The sequence below is a fragment of the Oreochromis niloticus genome, linkage group LG1 (assembly GCF_001858045.2).
Source record: "Oreochromis niloticus isolate F11D_XX linkage group LG1, O_niloticus_UMD_NMBU, whole genome shotgun sequence".
NCBI lineage: Eukaryota > Metazoa > Chordata > Actinopteri > Cichliformes > Cichlidae > Oreochromis > Oreochromis niloticus.
The window spans coordinates 2,188,321-2,205,870 of NC_031965.2; the positions used below are offsets into that span (position 1 = coordinate 2,188,321).

At 41.8% G+C, this 17,550-nt stretch overlaps 2 protein-coding genes across 2 annotated transcripts in view; one reads left to right on the forward strand and one right to left on the reverse strand.

Annotated features, from left to right (window-relative positions):
- The window catches only part of large2 (LARGE xylosyl- and glucuronyltransferase 2), a 119,315-nt gene extending 103,351 nt beyond the window's left edge, over positions 1-15,964 (reverse strand). Inside the window, exon 1 of the mRNA XM_005457380.4 lies at positions 15,506-15,964. The gene's annotated coding sequence lies outside the window, so the exon portion shown is untranslated. The remainder of the gene's footprint in view (positions 1-15,505) is intronic.
- LOC109202014 (extensin-1-like) lies at positions 3,000-4,964 on the forward strand. Its single transcript, XM_019358279.1, has 4 exons — positions 3,000-3,033; positions 3,137-3,894; positions 4,024-4,678; positions 4,900-4,964. The coding sequence occupies exons 1-4, from the start codon at positions 3,000-3,002 to the stop codon at positions 4,962-4,964; spliced, it is 1,512 nt and encodes a 503-aa protein (XP_019213824.1).
- Positions 15,965-17,550: the final 1,586 nt, after the last annotated feature.

Below are 17,550 nucleotides of genomic sequence, written 5' to 3' on the forward strand. Positions count from 1 at the left end.
AGATGTTTGACGACAAAACTGATCAGTGGTTTGAACAATTTCATCTTCACAGTTTCCATGAGTGTTTTAACCTGAAGACAAAACACAAAGTGACACAAACACACCACAATGCCTATGTTCAGTTAAGTCAGTCATTAACTAAGCTAATATAGCCTGCTAACAGAGACCAGTTCATTTCTTTGAGTTTATTATCATTTAGTTCTGGTCATTTAGCCCATATTGTTATTATTTTAGATGTGATTGGATGAACTGTGCACTTCCAGTATTTTCAGCTCTACACAGTTATATTTGCTATCACGTTACAGTCAAGCTGCTAACTGAAAAACAGCTGTTTTTGTTTTGACTATGATTTTTCTACCAGTCCTTAAAAAAAAAAAATAAAAACACCAAGTAGGACTTTTGAGAAACTTTAATTTCAGTCAAAAGTTCAACTTGTATTCTCATCAACACTGTGCATAACTTAGCTCCTGTTTGGCATTTTGACCCACGCACAGGAACAAAATCTCATTTCTTGAAATAAAAACTAGTGCAAACACAAAGGCGAGCCCAGAGGACACTCCTACTCATTTTAATTTAATTTAAAGGAAAGTCGTTTAAACAAGATTCCATACAGCAAGTTTCAAACTATAAAAAAAGAATCTCTTGGTGGTTTTATTCCATATAATCAGGCTAAGAAGGATGCTAACATGCTAGCTCTCCATCTTCAGAACTCTAATGAGCTGAGCGCACTCTCAGCTATACTTTCAATTATACATAAAACTTCATGTTGTCTGTATATTCTGAAGTGGCCTCCAAATAACAACTACACACTGCACAGAGCTCTTCCACTGCGGGAACTCGAGGCAAGCACAAAGTGCAACAGTCATTTACAAAAACAGCCCCTAATCAGCTCTTTCAGCCTCTTTTTTTCTTTTGACACACTTGTTTGTTGTTCGACCCTCAGTATTGGCAATTATAAACTCGACAAACAGCAATCAGCCATGGAGGCGCTAAAACATTATCACAGCAAACAGATAATGACATGAAATCAATCATGACTGCAGCAGCATCGCTCACATGCACCCCAGCATGGGCAACAACTGTGCAATCGCCTCTGCAGCTCTGATGCAAGTCATGAAATGTTGAGGGAATGTGTAAAACCAGCCTGACAGGAAGGGACTGTATAAGCACACACTATTATTAGCTTAAACGATGGCTCAATATAGAAGCAGTGAAATAAAACAAGGACAGTTAGAAGAGTACCCACTGATACCATTATACCGATAACATGAATAACTAAATATTAGAGATAGGTAATGAAGCAAGTCCAACGCTGTAAAGAACCACACACCTGTGTTAGAATTACATGTAATGAACTACAACCTATTATTTAAAAAACTGTTATGACTGATTATCTTCTTTATTTCCCTTTTACAGTTATCCCAATATAACAGCGGTCCCTCGCTATAACGCGCTTCAGCTTTCGTGGGCTCGCTATTTTGCAGATTTTTTTTGTGCAATTTTGCATGCCTTTTTTTGTTGTTTTTTTAACAGCACATTGTGTTCTGCGTCCTGATTGGCTGTAGACCATTGTCAATCAATCTCGTGCCGTGTCTCCTGTCCAGTACAGAATGCCTTCAGTTTGTCAAATTTACATAAATCTTCGATGCTAGCAGTGTGACTCTGAAGTCCTGCACTGTATGTTTGTAAGTTTTCTCCCCAACAAACACAACAATGTCGCTGAAACGTTTTGCACCGTCAGAGGCTCCTGCAGTAGCTCCCAACAGGCAGAGGAAGATGCTAACCATCGCACAAAAAGTCGGACTTCTGGACATGCTAAAGGACGGTAGAAGTTATTGTATTTCCTGGATTATAAGGCGCAATAAGCGAAACAGTCAAACGTCAAACTTTACTCAACTGATTCTTCTTGCTTCCTCTGCTTCCGTACCATTGATTCATTAATTGAATTCTCTGGCAGCTGCTCTATTCCCATGTTCTGGACCTGAAAACAGGGTTTGATCTTTGGTTTCGTTCTATAATACTGGACTTATTTTCCTACAAACATTTGAACTTTGAGAGTTTAAACAAGAGAGAAAAGTGTGAAAATGTTCGTGCCTGTCTGAGAAAAGTGTATAAAGTGTGTGGTGAGGAGTTTTACAGCCTTAAAACATCTATAATAACTGTAAAAAATAAAGTTGGCTACTTCGCGGATTTCACCTATCGCGGGTTATTTTTAGAACATACCTCCTGCGATAAATGAGGGACCGCTGTATTGGACTCTTCGGACCATAAAAGCTAAAAATCTGATATGGCAACATTCCTTGTATCCAATGATCCATGAATTCATTTTGTTTTTCTCCATCTTTATAAATTAAAGCAAAAAGTTGAGTTTTAAACCATGATGATTTTAGATGACACACAGACCTTTTTTTCCTATATATTATATTTATTTCCTGAAATAAATATAATATATATATTAAAAATAGTTATTATAAAATATGATTAAAATGTTAAAGAATTAGGTCAAAATAGGCTTCAAATTGTTTTAAATCCTTAGTTTCAGACATATTTTTTCTGCTTTTGGCTAAGAATGAAGTCAGTGCTGCTCTCCATCTACCATTAAAATATTTTACTTATGAAAGTCAGCCAATCAGAAGGCATAAAAGCAGAGGCAAGATTGAAACTTGTTTACAAAGAGAAAATAAACAAAGGGCTGCAGGAAAGTCTGGTATATATTCAGAACTGTGAATCATGCAAAGCTTTTCTGTTAAAATTAAAAAACAACAAACTGGAGCTGGAATGTTAAAGCATTTGGAGAAAATAAATGACCATTATGAGTTTTTAATGTATACGTTCTTGTTTCAGATAAACAGTGGAACGCATTTATTGCCTTTTGATTATCATCGACTGGCAAATCTTAATGGGATTTTGCACAGATTACTTATACAGCAATATACTAAGAAAACTAATGATTCACCCATATGCACTTGTTCTACTACACTGTTTATACGGTCTTAAAAATGATACAAAAGTGTGAAAATGCAGTAGATGGAGGTAAAAGTTAAAAAACAAGCCCGCTGACTCTTAATTGCCCCTTGGGGATAAATAAAGTCTCTCTGATTCTGATTCTGGCTGACTTGATGAACATTTTCTGCAGTGAAAGGTGCAGAGTGTGGTCCCCCCTCCCCCATCAGAGTGTGGTCCACCCCTCCTACATCAGAGTGTGGTCCACCCCCCTCATACATCAGAGTGTGGTCCACCCCCTCATACATCAGAGTGTGGTCCCCCCCCATCAGAGTGTGGTCCACCCCTCCTACATCAGAGTGTGGTCCACCCCCCTCATACATCAGAGTGTGGTCCACCCCCCACATTAGAGTGTGGTCCACCCCTCCTACATCAGAGTGTGGTCCACCCCCCCCCCACATCAGAGTGTGGTCCACCCCTCCTACATCAGAGTGTGGTCCACCCCCGCTACATCAGAGTGTGATCCACCCCCCACATCAGAGTGTGGTCCACCCCCCTCCTACATCAGAGTGTGGTCCACCCCCGCTACATCAGAGTGTGGTCCACCCCCCTCATACATCAGAGTGTGGTCCCCCCCCCATCAGAGTGTGGTCCACCCCTCCTACATCAGAGTGTGGTCCACCCCCGCTACATCAGAGTGTGATCCACCCCCCACATCAGAGTGTGGTCCACCTCCGCTACATCAGAGTGTGGTCCACCCCCCCACATCAGAGTGTGGTCCACCCCCTCCTACATCAGAGTGTGGTCCACCCCCTACATCAGAGTGTGGTCCACCCCCCACATCAGAGTGTGGTCCACCCCGCTACATCAGAGTGTGGTCCACCCCCCTCCTACATCAGAGTGTGGTCCACCCCCCCACATCAGAGTGTGGTCTACCCCCGCTACATCAGAGTGTGATCCACCCCCCCACATCAGAGTGTGGTCCACCCCCTCCTACATCAGAGTGTGGTCCACCCCCGCTACATCAGAGTGTGATCCACCCCCCTCATACATCAGAGTGTGGTCCCCCCCCCCCATCAGAGTGTGGTCCACCCCTCCTACATCAGAGTGTGGTCCACCCCCGCTACATCAGAGTGTGATCCACCCCCTCATACATCAGAGTGTGGTCCCCCCCCCCATCAGAGTGTGGTCCACCCCTCCTACATCAGAGTGTGGTCCACCCCTCCTACATCAGAGTGTGGTCCACCCCCGCTACATCAGAGTGTGGTCCACCCCCCTCCTACTTCAGAGTGTGGTCCACCCCCCTACATCAGAGTGTGGTCCACCCCCGCTACATCAGAGTCTGGTCCACCCTCCTCCTACATCAGAGTGTGGTCCACCCCCCCCACATCAGAGTGTGGTCCACCCCCCTCATACATCAGAGTGTGGTCCACCCCCCCACATCAGAGTGTGGTCCACCCCTCCTACATCAGAGTGTGGTCCACCCCCGCTACATCAGAGTGTGGTCCACCCCCCTACATCAGAGTGTGGTCCACCCCCCCACATCAGAGTGTGGTCCACCCCCGCTACATCAGAGTGTGGTCCACCCCCCCACATCAGAGTGTGGTCCACCCCCCTCCTACATCAGAGTGTGGTCCACCCCCCTACATCAGAGTGTGGTCCACCCCCGCTACATCAGAGTCTGGTCCACCCTCCTCCTACATCAGAGTGTGGTCCACCCCCCTCATACATCAGAGTGTGGTCCACCCCCCCACATCAGAGTGTGGTCCACCCCTCCTACATCAGAGTGTGGTCCACCCCCCCACATCAGAGTGTGGTCCACCCCTCCTACATCAGAGTGTGGTCCACCCCCCCACATCAGAGTGTGGTCCACCCCTCCTACATCAGAGTGTGGTCCACCCCTCCTACATCAGCATCCATATTGATTTTATTTTTAAACATCCTGTTGCATAACAGAACAGCAGAGGCGGAGGGCGGGACGAACCCACGAGTTCGAGTTAAAGGAGAGATTCACCAGCTGAAGAAATTACTGAACAGAACTTTAGCGCTACGCCTTCTGGTGATGGTGTTCATTAAAAAAAGAAAGAAGTGTGTGTGTGTGTGTGTGTGTTTGGGGTGGGGATGGCTAATATCTCCTTCTGCTTGGTCAAACACGTTATTTATTCCTCATTGTGTGTGGCCACAGGCCGTAAATATATCTGTAATTACCCACACTGCCATCAGGTGGGGTTAATGGAGAAACCATTAGCACAAAAGTGGATGAACGCAGGCATAGAGGGGAACAACGCTGCAAAGACAGTGAAAAGAAAAGTAGAGGAGAATTCTACCAGGAGCATAATTAGCCGATATTAGTCATTAATTCAGCTCCTTTTGAATGTGCCCATTACCCCGCTGCTTACTGCTTGAACCAGGTTAGCAATTAAAACAGGATTAAACTCATTTAAAAAGGAATCTGATCTTCTTTTTCCAAAACGTTGAGCAGGATAAGGCTAGTCTGGATTTTTCTCAGTACTTTTCCTTCCCAGCTCCAAACTCACTGCTCTCTATTAAAGATGCAAATCTCAAGACTCTGGTCCATAATGAATGCATCCATTAGATGGACCATAACTAGACATTCTTTAAGAGGACTACATATATTTTCAATTTTATTCTTTTCCAGTAGCTCAAATCTTTCACATATGTAATTAAAGGAGAAAGAAGAACTTCAAATGTTGAAATTTCCTCTACATTACAAAAGTTTATGGTTCACAAACGCAGACAAAATCTATTTTAACTCCATCAACTGCATTAGCAGCAGAGTACATTAGACCACGCTCTCTGCAGAGCTCCTAATGACGTTATTGTTCTGGATTATACTTTTGAAATATTGATCATATTCTAATAGTCCACTTTTCAGTTTAGCACACAATAGATCAGAAAGAGCTCATTAGAGGTTTCATACTGCAGAAAATAACGTTTCCATCTTTATTTTGATCATAAATCAAGTTTGAGTGCGATATCAATACTGTGAAAGGCTCCATCCACGAGTAATTAGCACAGCCATTAATCAGAAATACAATTTGGCTTCATTATGACTGCATTCTGCCATTCAGACATGAATCACTTAATGTTCTTAATGCTCTTCTTGTCTTCATTCAGATATTCCCATGACATCAACACGAGACATTATTTACCATTTTAGTAAAGAAGCTATCACACTGTCTGAACGTGATAATTACAGAGGCCAAATACTATAAGCACTTAAGAAGAACATGTAACACTGTAAGTAAGACGTCATTAAGTTGATTAAGATGTCCATCAGCTGTGCAATAAACTGTGACTCTTGTGTTGTTCACGTCACAAAGGTGAGCTGTCACTGTTAGCTCTGCGTTCGTTCTTATTACGAGTAACTAATGAACTTACAGCTGCTGTGCTGCGGACGTAAATGTGAGCAATTCTCTTGCTTATGGAAGCTTATGGATAGACTGTACTGCTTCCAGAAAAAGCACAAAAAAAACTATTTTCAGCTGCTGAAAAAAAAATCTAATTATAGTCAGAAACTGACCTGAAAACTGTCTTGTGATTAAAAGCTTTAGTAAACTGTATCTTACAAATATTTTCTGTCTTTAATACAAATGAAATTGTAGAGAAATATGAATACGGAGGAAATGGATAAGTGTGAGGATTTGATGAGGGCTGAATTGTGTCGGCTAGATAACTGGCTCAGAGGATCTCCAAAACTACAGCTCCTGCTGATTGGTCAGTAACTATCAAAAGAGGTCCAAGGAAGGACCGGTGGTGAACCAGAGACAGAGTCATGGGCGGCCAATTGATGCATGCAGGGAGCAAGCTGGTCCATGTGGTCTGATCCAACAATGAGCTACTGCAGCTCAAATTCTGAATGACAAGAAAGACAGACCCAGGACATGATGGAGAGGTTATATCTTTCGGATGGATGGATGCGTCACAGTTTGGCGCAGACCAGTCAGGGTGCCCATCCCCTCACTGTCTACCACTGAAAAAGCCAACACAATGACCAAGTCAGAACTAGACCACAGCTCAATGGAAGAGGATGTCCTGGTCTACTGAATCATGCTTTCTTTTAGGTCACGTGGACGGCCGGGTGTGCATCGCTTACTTGGGGAACACCTGGTACCAGGGTGCATTATGGGATGTTCTGCTGGGAAGCCTTGGGTTCTGCCAGCCACATAGATGTTACTTTGACATCGACCTAAGCAGTGTTGGAAACCATGTACAACATAATGTAGACCATGATGGTTCTGGCCTCTTTCAGCAGGATAATGCATCCTGCCACAAAGCACAAGCTGTTCAGGAATAGTTTGAAGAGCACGACAAAAAGTTTTAAGTGTTGACCCAAATTCCCACATCTCAATCCAATCGAACATCTGTGGGATGTGCCGTACAGACAAGTCTGATCCGTGGTGGCCCCACCTCATAACTTACAGGGCCTAAAGGACCTGTTGCTAACATCTTGGTGTCAGATACCACAGCACACCTTCAGGGGTCTAGTGGAGCCCATATGTCGATGGATCACCACAGCACAATATTAAGCAGGTGGTCATTATGTTACGCCTGATCGATGTAAAACGTGTTTGGTGATTCTGGAGTTTAGTTTTGGGTTTTGTTTTATCAATTTTACACAATAACCAATGACAATGAAGTCTTGCAAAACTTTACCTTCAAAAAATAAAAAACATTTAGTTACAGAGTGTCAATTTATAAATTCTGGCACCTTTCAAACTTGCTGTACCTTTTCCAGCACTTTTGATCCCTTAATTTTATAAATGTGAAATTTTTAAGGCAAACTTTTTCGCTTTGCTTGTTTTTCCTGTGTTTTTTTTTTCACTCTTTAAAAATCATCATGGATCACGGTTAAAATAGCGGTACCAACTTAATGTCTATAACCCAAGTATTCAATTAAATTTTAATAAGATCCAGTTTCCTCAAACAAATGTCTGGAACATCGTAAGTTCTACATGTAATATGATTCAACGCAATCTATTTTGAATTACCCTTATGTCATTATATCGATGTTTGTAGTCAACAACAGCTGTCAAATAAAGCAAAGAAAACACTTTTCAACAATATTTAAATGATGTTAATATTATGCAAATATTAATTTTAACAATGAACAGGAGAGTGCTCTAATAACTTTAAAATCTTTTCCCCCCATTTCAAGTAAAATAAGCTTTGCATTCATAAATAACATTTTTAAAACAAGTTGAAAAAGTTTCCCCTTAACGGCATTTAATGTATAAACCATCTCGGCTTTCCGGACAAACCAATGTGTAAATGTCGTCTTCTCACAGAGTTTTCGGTTTTCGCACACGCTCTGAATAATGCATTGCATTGCGTGCCATTGGCCTGTGCTGTCTATGAACATACATACTGTAAAGACAAAGGCAGAGGCTGTGCAGATTAAAAAAAAGAAAAAGCATATATTACAATTTGCCTGATGAGGCATTGATGGACATGTTGATTGAGACTCTGGACGTCTGCAAGACTGTGAATCAGATCTTGCCAGTGACACATAAAAAGACTAGAACTAACATTGAAACTAACAAGTTGTGATAATTTGGTGATTCAGTAAAAAGGACTAGATGTTACAGTCCCTGATAATGCATTGCTTTAGATGGAGAGACTCTTGAGGCTCTATATATAATATATATAATATACAATAAAAACTTCAATTTCAATTTTAATTAGAAAACACAAAAACTACAATAGCTCTGGTAAGCACATCCTTTGTAAGATGAGGAAACCTTCTCCTTTTATACTAAATGGTATTGGTTATGTCAGTATATTCCAAAAGTTAAAAGCCTTGGATTATAAACCTCGTTCAGACTGATCACTATTCGCTTCTTTAATCAATGAAATATTGAACCAATGCAACAGTCTAAAGGAAGCTCTTCTCTGATCATATCAGACGCACCTACTGAACCTGGGATACTACAGCATAGCAACGATGTGGAACTTACTGAGGCAGACACAAGCATTACATTGCATCATTATTACTGGATGCATATTATACTTCTCCCTCAATCGACTGGACTACAGAGACGACTGCTTCCAGCAATCATTTCTAACATATTTTGGCTTCACTTCTGTGCAAGTGGGTGGAAATTATGAAGCAACGATGATCTCCTGCATTTCTTCCAATCCATCTGAAACATCCATGGGAAACTAAGAAGCTGAAATGTACATTTGTTTTTATTTAAGCCTCATGCAAATAGATGAGGAATAAAAAAATCCCACCTCAGTTGTTATTAAATTCACTAGATCATTGTTTTAGAATTTGTTGTATTTCTATTTGTATTTTTTTTAATTCGTGTTATTTTCATTGCCTCCCACCAGTTGACCTTTGATGACCTTTCCATGTGACTGATAGAAGTCACATCAGATTTGAAGAAATTTAACGCAGTCATCAGGAAACCATCCATTTTTCCTAACAATGAGGCTGCAAACCTATGTTTACTCTTGTGTGACTGAGCCGTTAGGCTGCTGATTTCCACATTTTACAGTCAAAACAAGGTAACACAAAGCTGTCTCATACACTTCCAGGCCACACTGGACTTCAATTAGTACATCAGTAATCATGAGTAACCTTCAGCAGCCCTTCTACATACACAATACGCTACAAATATTAGAATAAGAAAATAATCATTAGCTAATAGCAATTTTTAAAAAAAAAAATCAATAAATCTATGCTACATTATATTTATCAATGAACTGATTTTTTTAAATGTTCAACTAACATCCATAACTGGGTTTGACAATCTTCAAATGTTGATTTTTTATTTTATTTTAAATTCTCATTAATTCTAATTTTCAGTTTATTTCGAGTCTCGACAGAAACTTATTGGATAACAGTTTTCTTTGATGAAAATATGCTAAAACATTTGCTCTTCACTAATGTACACACCTGAAACTCTCCAGATATTCCTGCAGAATAAATGCGGCACAGCTGTCATTTCTTTGTAAACATTATTCATTTCTTTACCACACAAATCCTCCGCTACCTCGTCGTCCTCCTCGGCTTTCTTTATGACTAAATAGAGATTCAGCCATCTGTCACCAGAGTCACATGACATCATGCACTGGTCACAATCATATGTGTGCATGGAACAACAGCAATTATTCACCCTGTTGAGCTGCTGAGTGAGTCGCAGCATTTTCGAGAACATCAATACACTGCTGTTACTCACCGGACTAATGAGCCTTTTCATTAGAATCACACATCACTGGAGGATGACCCATGCAGCACCCACCTAAGGTCAACTCAGATAAACATATATAGTGTCTGAGCATGCAAACAACAACCAAACCTTTCAACAGCTATATGTTCAGCACCAACACCACCAGCTGCCTGTCTTATACCTGATTTAGACTTCTGCGAGGATCTTTGTAGAGGCTACAACTAGGGCTGGGCCATATCATATCTTTCATGGTAATACGGTACAATGTTAGGCAATGATAAGAAGATGAAGTAAATGTGCATGTGCAGTGCCTTTGTTTTCATACGCACATGGCAGAAAAAGCACGCTGGCGATGGAGAATGAGAAGGGCGAAAGCAACCGATGAACCAGAATTGGTTTGTAAAACTGGTGCAACCTCAGTGGTGTGGAACTGGTTTGGCTTTCGTCCGTCAGATACCCACCAAAGCACAAGTTTTTGTAGAACATGCAAGCGGGTCATCGTGGCAAAGAGAGAAAATACGACAAACCTATTTCATCATTTGAAGCAGAAGCGCTTGTTGGAGTACAACAACTAATAAAGTTGTGGAGTTTTTGTCTCGCATCAGTTATATCATCAGTTATATCATCAGTTATATCGTTATCACAAATTTTCAAATATATATCGTGATAAATATTTTGGGCCATGTTGCCCTGCCCTCGCTACAACGTAACCCACCAATGCAGCCAACATCGTTCCAGGCAGTTATGCTTGTGCTGGGGAATTGTGCACACATGCACATGAATACCCATTCATGTCTGTGTTGTAGGGGTCTGTTATATTCTAGGAATGTAACATTAATCTATAGCATGGCAGTGAAGAAGAGAGAAAAGAAATTGCCTCAATGGACAAATAATCACTATCAATGACAATCATCAATTTCCCGATGTGTGTGAATGTGTGTGTGAATGGGTGGATGACTGGATATGTAAAGCGCTTTGGGGTCCTTAGGGACTAGTAAAGCGCTATATAAATACAGGCCATTTACCACTTTGTCCATGTTTGCCCATGAAAGGGTGTGGAGGTGTTTTTCCCACTGAGAGAGTTCCCAGAACGGAGGCATCCTATCAAAAATACTTACTGCAGTTTGAGCACAATCGTCCTGATCAAACTAATCTCCCTACAGGAGATCTTCAAAATGGACAACGCTAATATTGGTTAGGATGTGCTCTTCGATATGCCTCGCTGTTCCCTCAACTAGCCTCACTAACCAAGATATTAAGTTAAAGTGCTTGATGTGAAGTGTGAAATGGTTCTGAGGCGGCCGTAGCCAAACGCAGTCATCAGGAATTCCAGACACATTCTTGAAGGATTTTGGAAAATATGTTAACAACATTTTTCCTCCACTTCCTGGATGGGAATGGGAGTGTCGAGTCAGTGAAGGCAGCAGGAGCAAAGTCCTACTGCTGCTAGCTCCTCTCACACACACACACACACACACACACACATGCATGCATGCACAGAGCACCTTGGCAGACCTTCTAACAAGTGATGAATAATTAAATGCTGCTCTTTAAAACACACAGGAGAAGAGTTCACCTGTTTTATTAAAAAGACAGAGATGAGAAGCAGGGTAAAAGAGACGGTGGGCAGACAGAGACACGAGCAGCCAAAAGGTCGGACTTTTTAAACGCTTACTCCAGTTTGTCTGGGAGCTCTCCTTTGTAACAAACACAGAGGACAGCGCAAACAAAAGAGAAACTGACGACATGGTTCATCGGACAAATGGCAAACTGGACAGTGTCTCTGGAAGGAGGTAGCAAGATTGGAAGGAAGCAGAAGTGGCCAAGCGTTTAAAGAAGTAACAGCTGTCACAACGGGATCCCACAGGTAGACGCCATAGTTTTCAATATCATACTATGACAAATACAGGCATTTTTGTGAGCTCTTTTAAAGCTGTTCAACAGTTTGAATTTAAGTGTGAACATCCTAGGTTGGGAGTAAGCTTTTTTCCCACCCAACCTCTGGACAATGTCTGCAGAATCAGGTTGTCAAAGCTGTCCTTTGCTACACAAGTGGATTGCACAACCCTGGACATTACATTTCTTCATTACCATTTAGTACTTGTACAGCTGCTGTTATTGTTCTATATTTCTTCATATATTCTTATACATTTCTATACTGGGTATTTGTGTATTGTGTTGTACAGTTATTTTATTTTTAACTTTAATTTTTATATTTTATTCCTTCCTAGTTAAATTTATCCTTCATTTTAATTTTCAAATTTATTTCCTATCCTATTCATAGTCTTTTTTTCTTTAGGTCGCGAGCAGTTGTCTAAGCATTTCACTGCATATCGTACTGTGTATGACTGTGTATGTGACAAATAAAATTTGAATTTGAATTTGATTTTACATGCAGCAGTCCACTTGCGTAGAGAGCTGCCCAGCTTTAGGATGCAGGATACAGAACACAGGACAACCACTACCGAGCTGTGAATCGGCTGGACTTTTACCTGCTCTGTTCTTGAGCCTCAGCTTAATTCCAGGATAGGAATGAGTTGCTGCTCTAAATTAATTGATGCGTTCCAGATTGGGTCAGGAGTTGGAATTTACAAGTTACCAGCTGGAAGCTATCGTGTGTTTGAGACTCGGTAACCCATATGAAGAGCACTGACCAGGCGCTGAATGTGCTACAGCTGTGGACAAATGAACAAGTACTGCTAGTGATGCATGAATGGCTCTACCATTGCTAAGAAGCAAAACAAATCGTGTTTCTGGTGCCTCTGGGTGTAGTTCCAGAGTGAGGTTACAAGGTGCACAAGGCAGACTAGAGGATGGGCAGTAATGCTGCTGCTGTGTCAGAGCTAAAAAGGAGGAGATTTAGACAAATGTAGGTTTTCCCTGACTTACAATCATGAGCTCTGGGGAAATAACTGGAAGAACGGGACTAAAGAATCCTGAGGAGAAACACAGGATTTCATGTGGCCTCAGAGCGCCACAGGAGGAGATGGGCATCTAGACTATGTTGAAGAGCTTGTAGTCCTGCCTGGATGCCCATCCAGGCTCCAGGTAAGTCACAAAAAAAAAAAAAAAAAAAAAAAATACAAACCTGAGTATACTGCAAAAAACACCTGATCGTGCAGTTCCCCTCAGCTCAACATACACCTCCCAGGTATTTTGTTTGTTTGTTTTTTTATTTAAAAAAAGAAAAAAAAATCAAATCTTGACTGGTGTTGTGTTGGGACCACTAGCACCTAATCGCCTCAGGTCCATTTGTGTTACTTGCTAGGGTTTCCGATCAGGTGGCAGTCCCTGGTACCAGGTACGTTTTTAGTACTTGCTCAGCTGAAATCACAAGTGAACCGAGTCGATCTGAAAATGTGATATCAACAGACTGCAAGCCAACAACTGACCCATCAATGATGTCACTCCATGAGCCATGAGAGTGGCTTGTTCCCAAAAATCAAAATTTTGAAATTCGGCAACGATAGAAACGGCTGCGTTTCACAAACACCCAGACGTCCTCCATTGTTCTGTTGCGTTTGTTTCGCAAGCAAAGACATCACAGGACTTTCAGCTGTAATGACCCAGGCGCACTCAGGTGGTCATTCAATTTAATGGAAAACAACAGAGACCGAGCAGAGTCGAGTCAAGCTGAGAGTGGAAAAGAGGCATAAGCGATTCCTCAGTCCAGAGCTTGAAGTGGACACACCATGTTGGCCCAAATACGGAACAATTTTTTGTTGCACTGCCCCCAAGTGGCCAAAAGAAGAAGAAGGAAGAAAATAATACGTTTAAATTTAGTTTAAAAATTTGTAAATATTAACACAAAGCAGCTGTGGTCGAACTTTATACCTGAAATAAAATGTTTCTCCCTTTTATAATCTATATTCCATCTGTGTGATATTTCATTTATCCCAGTCCAGGTTAATCTGGCCACACCTCTGGTTACTGGTAGTGAACCAAGTTGCATTTTACTTCTCCAGATCCTCCCCAAGTCTGTTTCAGATGAACCATGAACCACTGAGGACAAGGGCAGCAGCTTCAGAACATTTATCCATTCACAGTGCAGCCAAACCGGAGGTCAGTGGGCACATGGTCATAAAAAGAGACATTTTATCAGGCTCAGGCAGCACTACGTTTTAATATTCAGACTCTCACATAGATAAAATAAATAAGACAAATAAGACGCTATCAATAATACAATATGCATGGTCAGCCTTATCATACCGATGTATATATGTCTTCATTATCACCTGCAGATTATATTCACATTAACTGTCTGATACAAACTGTAAAATTACTAAAACAGAAAAAACTAAAATAAGAAAAAAGAAAAAAATTTCATTTATTCAAAACTAGAAAAAAATAAAGAGCAATGCAATTTACAGGAAGAAAATGCTTAAGCAATTCAGATAGCTGCAAATTAACTTTATGTCCAAGGACAGGCTGTCTGTAACTCAGTGCCTTACTTTATAACAAAGCCTCATATTTTAAAAGAGCGGAAAAAAAACATGTCATATATTTGACTAAAGAATTGTTTTGTGGTTGTTTTTAGTGGAGTAGCACTCCAAATGTACTCAAAGTTCATGAGCTTCAAATATGAAATAAAGTTTTTAGTTTTATTTCGCCTCTCGAGGTTAAAGCTAAATCTCTCCCTCTCTTTTTAAATGATGACAGTAGCTGTGTGTCGTCATGTCCGCAGGGCTGTGATGTGTTGTTAGACTGGATGAAGGTGCGTTAGTGCGGGAGAGTATAGTTCAGGTAATCCTGAGGTTTTTTCTTCGGGTGGCCTGTTTTCTGTCTAACTTTGCTCCCTGCTGCCGTTTATTACAGTATGTCATTTACTCTGTATTAGGAGCGCGCTGCGGTGGTCTGATGGAGCCGGTTACGTCTACAGCAGCTGTGCGTTCTTTTTTATTTAAGGATTATGCATCCACGCAGAAACTGGGACGATGTTCGTGACCTTAGGATTTGAATGTTATCCAGTGTGATACAATGTGTGACAGCTCCTTCGAGAGGCACACTGCCAATTCAAAGTAATAGCATGAAGAAGTGAAAGGTGATGTGTGTGCGCGCACAGGAGTAATGGTGGTGCGTGTGTGTTTGTGTGCGTGTGTGTGTGGGTTTTTTTTGTTGTTTTTTTTGAGGGGGGGTGAACATGGCTCAGAGAAAAAGAATGTCGCTCAATTACACCTTATCCACCAATCAAGTCACATGGAGATGCCTTAGGCACACGCGCGCGCGCTCGATCACAGACATAATCCACGACAGGCAGCATTACACGTCAGTAACATCACAGATTTGAAATGTTGGCTGTGATCCCTCCTGAGTCACATCACAGCCTGCTGCTGCTGTATCTGCCACACAGTGTAAACCTCCCTTACCTGCGTCTCAACTTCTGCTCGCTGTTACTTCCACTGTTCTGCTGTTCTTGGCCGCAGTCGCTCTATATCCTAATCCAGCGGATTTGTAAACCATTCAGAAATCCGTCCGGAGTTGAGCGGAGAGCTCAGCGGAGGACGAAGGAGCAGGTGGCATCGTCTCCGGTCCAGAAAGCGTGCCTGTGTGTAGTGTTTGTGCGTTTGGGGAGAGACGCTCCACGTTAACGGCTCAGTAAATCTGTCCTCACACGACGGAGCGCGGAGCAGTGCCAGGTGGTCGAGCACGAATCCCGCACCGAGGTTGCCGAGCTTTATCGGCCGAGTCCAGCCTCAGAACGCTGCACCCTGTCTGGGTAGGAAGCGCGGGGGCGCTGCGGCTGTCAGATCCGGTCTCGCAACACGCTCGTGAGCAAAGGAGTACCGACGGTCCCTCCTTCTCTCTGCTCCTCCTGAAAAATAAGGGGAGATGGGCAGTCTTCAGCAGCCCCCACCCCCTCCCGTCCCCCGACGTGAGGACAAACTCCGCCCTCCCCACACAAGCTCAGCCAATAGCAACCCTCTCGCTGTCTCTCGGCCACACACCCTCTCTCTCTTTCTTTGGCCGATTCGGCGACACAAAGGCTCCGGCTCCTCTCCAGGAGCCGCCTGCACGTATTCATCCTCTAAAAGGAGCAGACACGTACTCAGTCATGCTCATTGAGCCGCGCAACCACTTATGTCATCTGACCAAAGCACAATAAAGGGATTTCACAGCGTTTTAAAACTCACTTGCAACCTGTAGCTCAATTCAGTGCACAAGCATTTGACAAAAATAAACCCTGGAACCAGATTCAACAAGTTCTGTCAGGGAACATCTGAAGAGCAAGAAGATACACAAGTGCAATATGAGATGTAATGCTCTGCTCTCTCTGGATTTTCTAAGATTTTATCTTGAAATGCTTGGCGTTATTAGTTCAATGTTGTTGGTATTTCTACATAAACTAGCTTTCTGTTCAGAAAAATGAAGCCAAGGGCCTTAAACTTGTATTTATCTGTAGGCCACCAGATGGTAATAGCTTTGGTACAAAAGTTCTACAGAGGTCTACGGGGAAAGGGCTTCTTCTTGACCTCTGTAATCGCTTTGCAACGTTGCAGCTGACTTCCTTGTCTTGTCTTCTTTGTCACTTTAGGTCATACCGAATAAAAAATGCAGTCTAATTTGTTATAGTTGGTCAAGTTTCAAAAAGTAGGATTAGCCATGTTATCTTCTGCTTGCTCATTGGCTTCAACGACTTCCCATCACAAAAGTCCTCAGTATTTGAGAGTGCCCAAACCAAGCAGCGGCCTACAGAGCTGCACTTTCATGGTCACTTTTACTGGTGAAGGTTCCTAACTGGGTGAAGTAACCCAGAAGTATCGTCATGGCAACCTAAGTGTAAGATGATGGTTCTGTAAATAAAGATTTAAAAAAAGTGAACTGAAGGTTTTAGTGTAACTCAGTTTGACTTGGTTATGGGCTCAGTTTGATACTATATGGCCATCTTTCAGGATTTTAATGATTTTATTTGACAAGTTAAAGTGGATAATCACCTCATAGTAAGAAAGAATATATGAGTGGTGCATGCATATTCATTTTACTGAACTAAAACTACAGCCAAGCAAATAAACTGCACTCCCTCCACTGTCACTTGAGGCTCGCTTCAACAGTGAATCCATATAGATTGCATTGTTAAAATATTCACTAAGCACTTTTGGTCTCAGCAGCATTTCCCTCCTTCATAACAACTTCCTGAGGAATTTCATTAACACTTATTCATTTGTATTTTCCTGAGGCTTAGCGTTAGAGGCCCGGCTGCTCTGTTTGCTGGCATGAATTCAGCTCTACTAATTGAAGTGGCTGAACTGGACTTCTCATCTGTGTTTGTGTTATTGGTGCCTTCGGAGAATTTTAAAAGGAATTATCAGACTTAAAAAAACTTAAAGCAACCGATTGGCTTAAGTTTCTGAAGTTTCTGAAGTTGAAGCTTATCAGCACTCCAATATTTAGATTTTAGATGTCACACAAAATG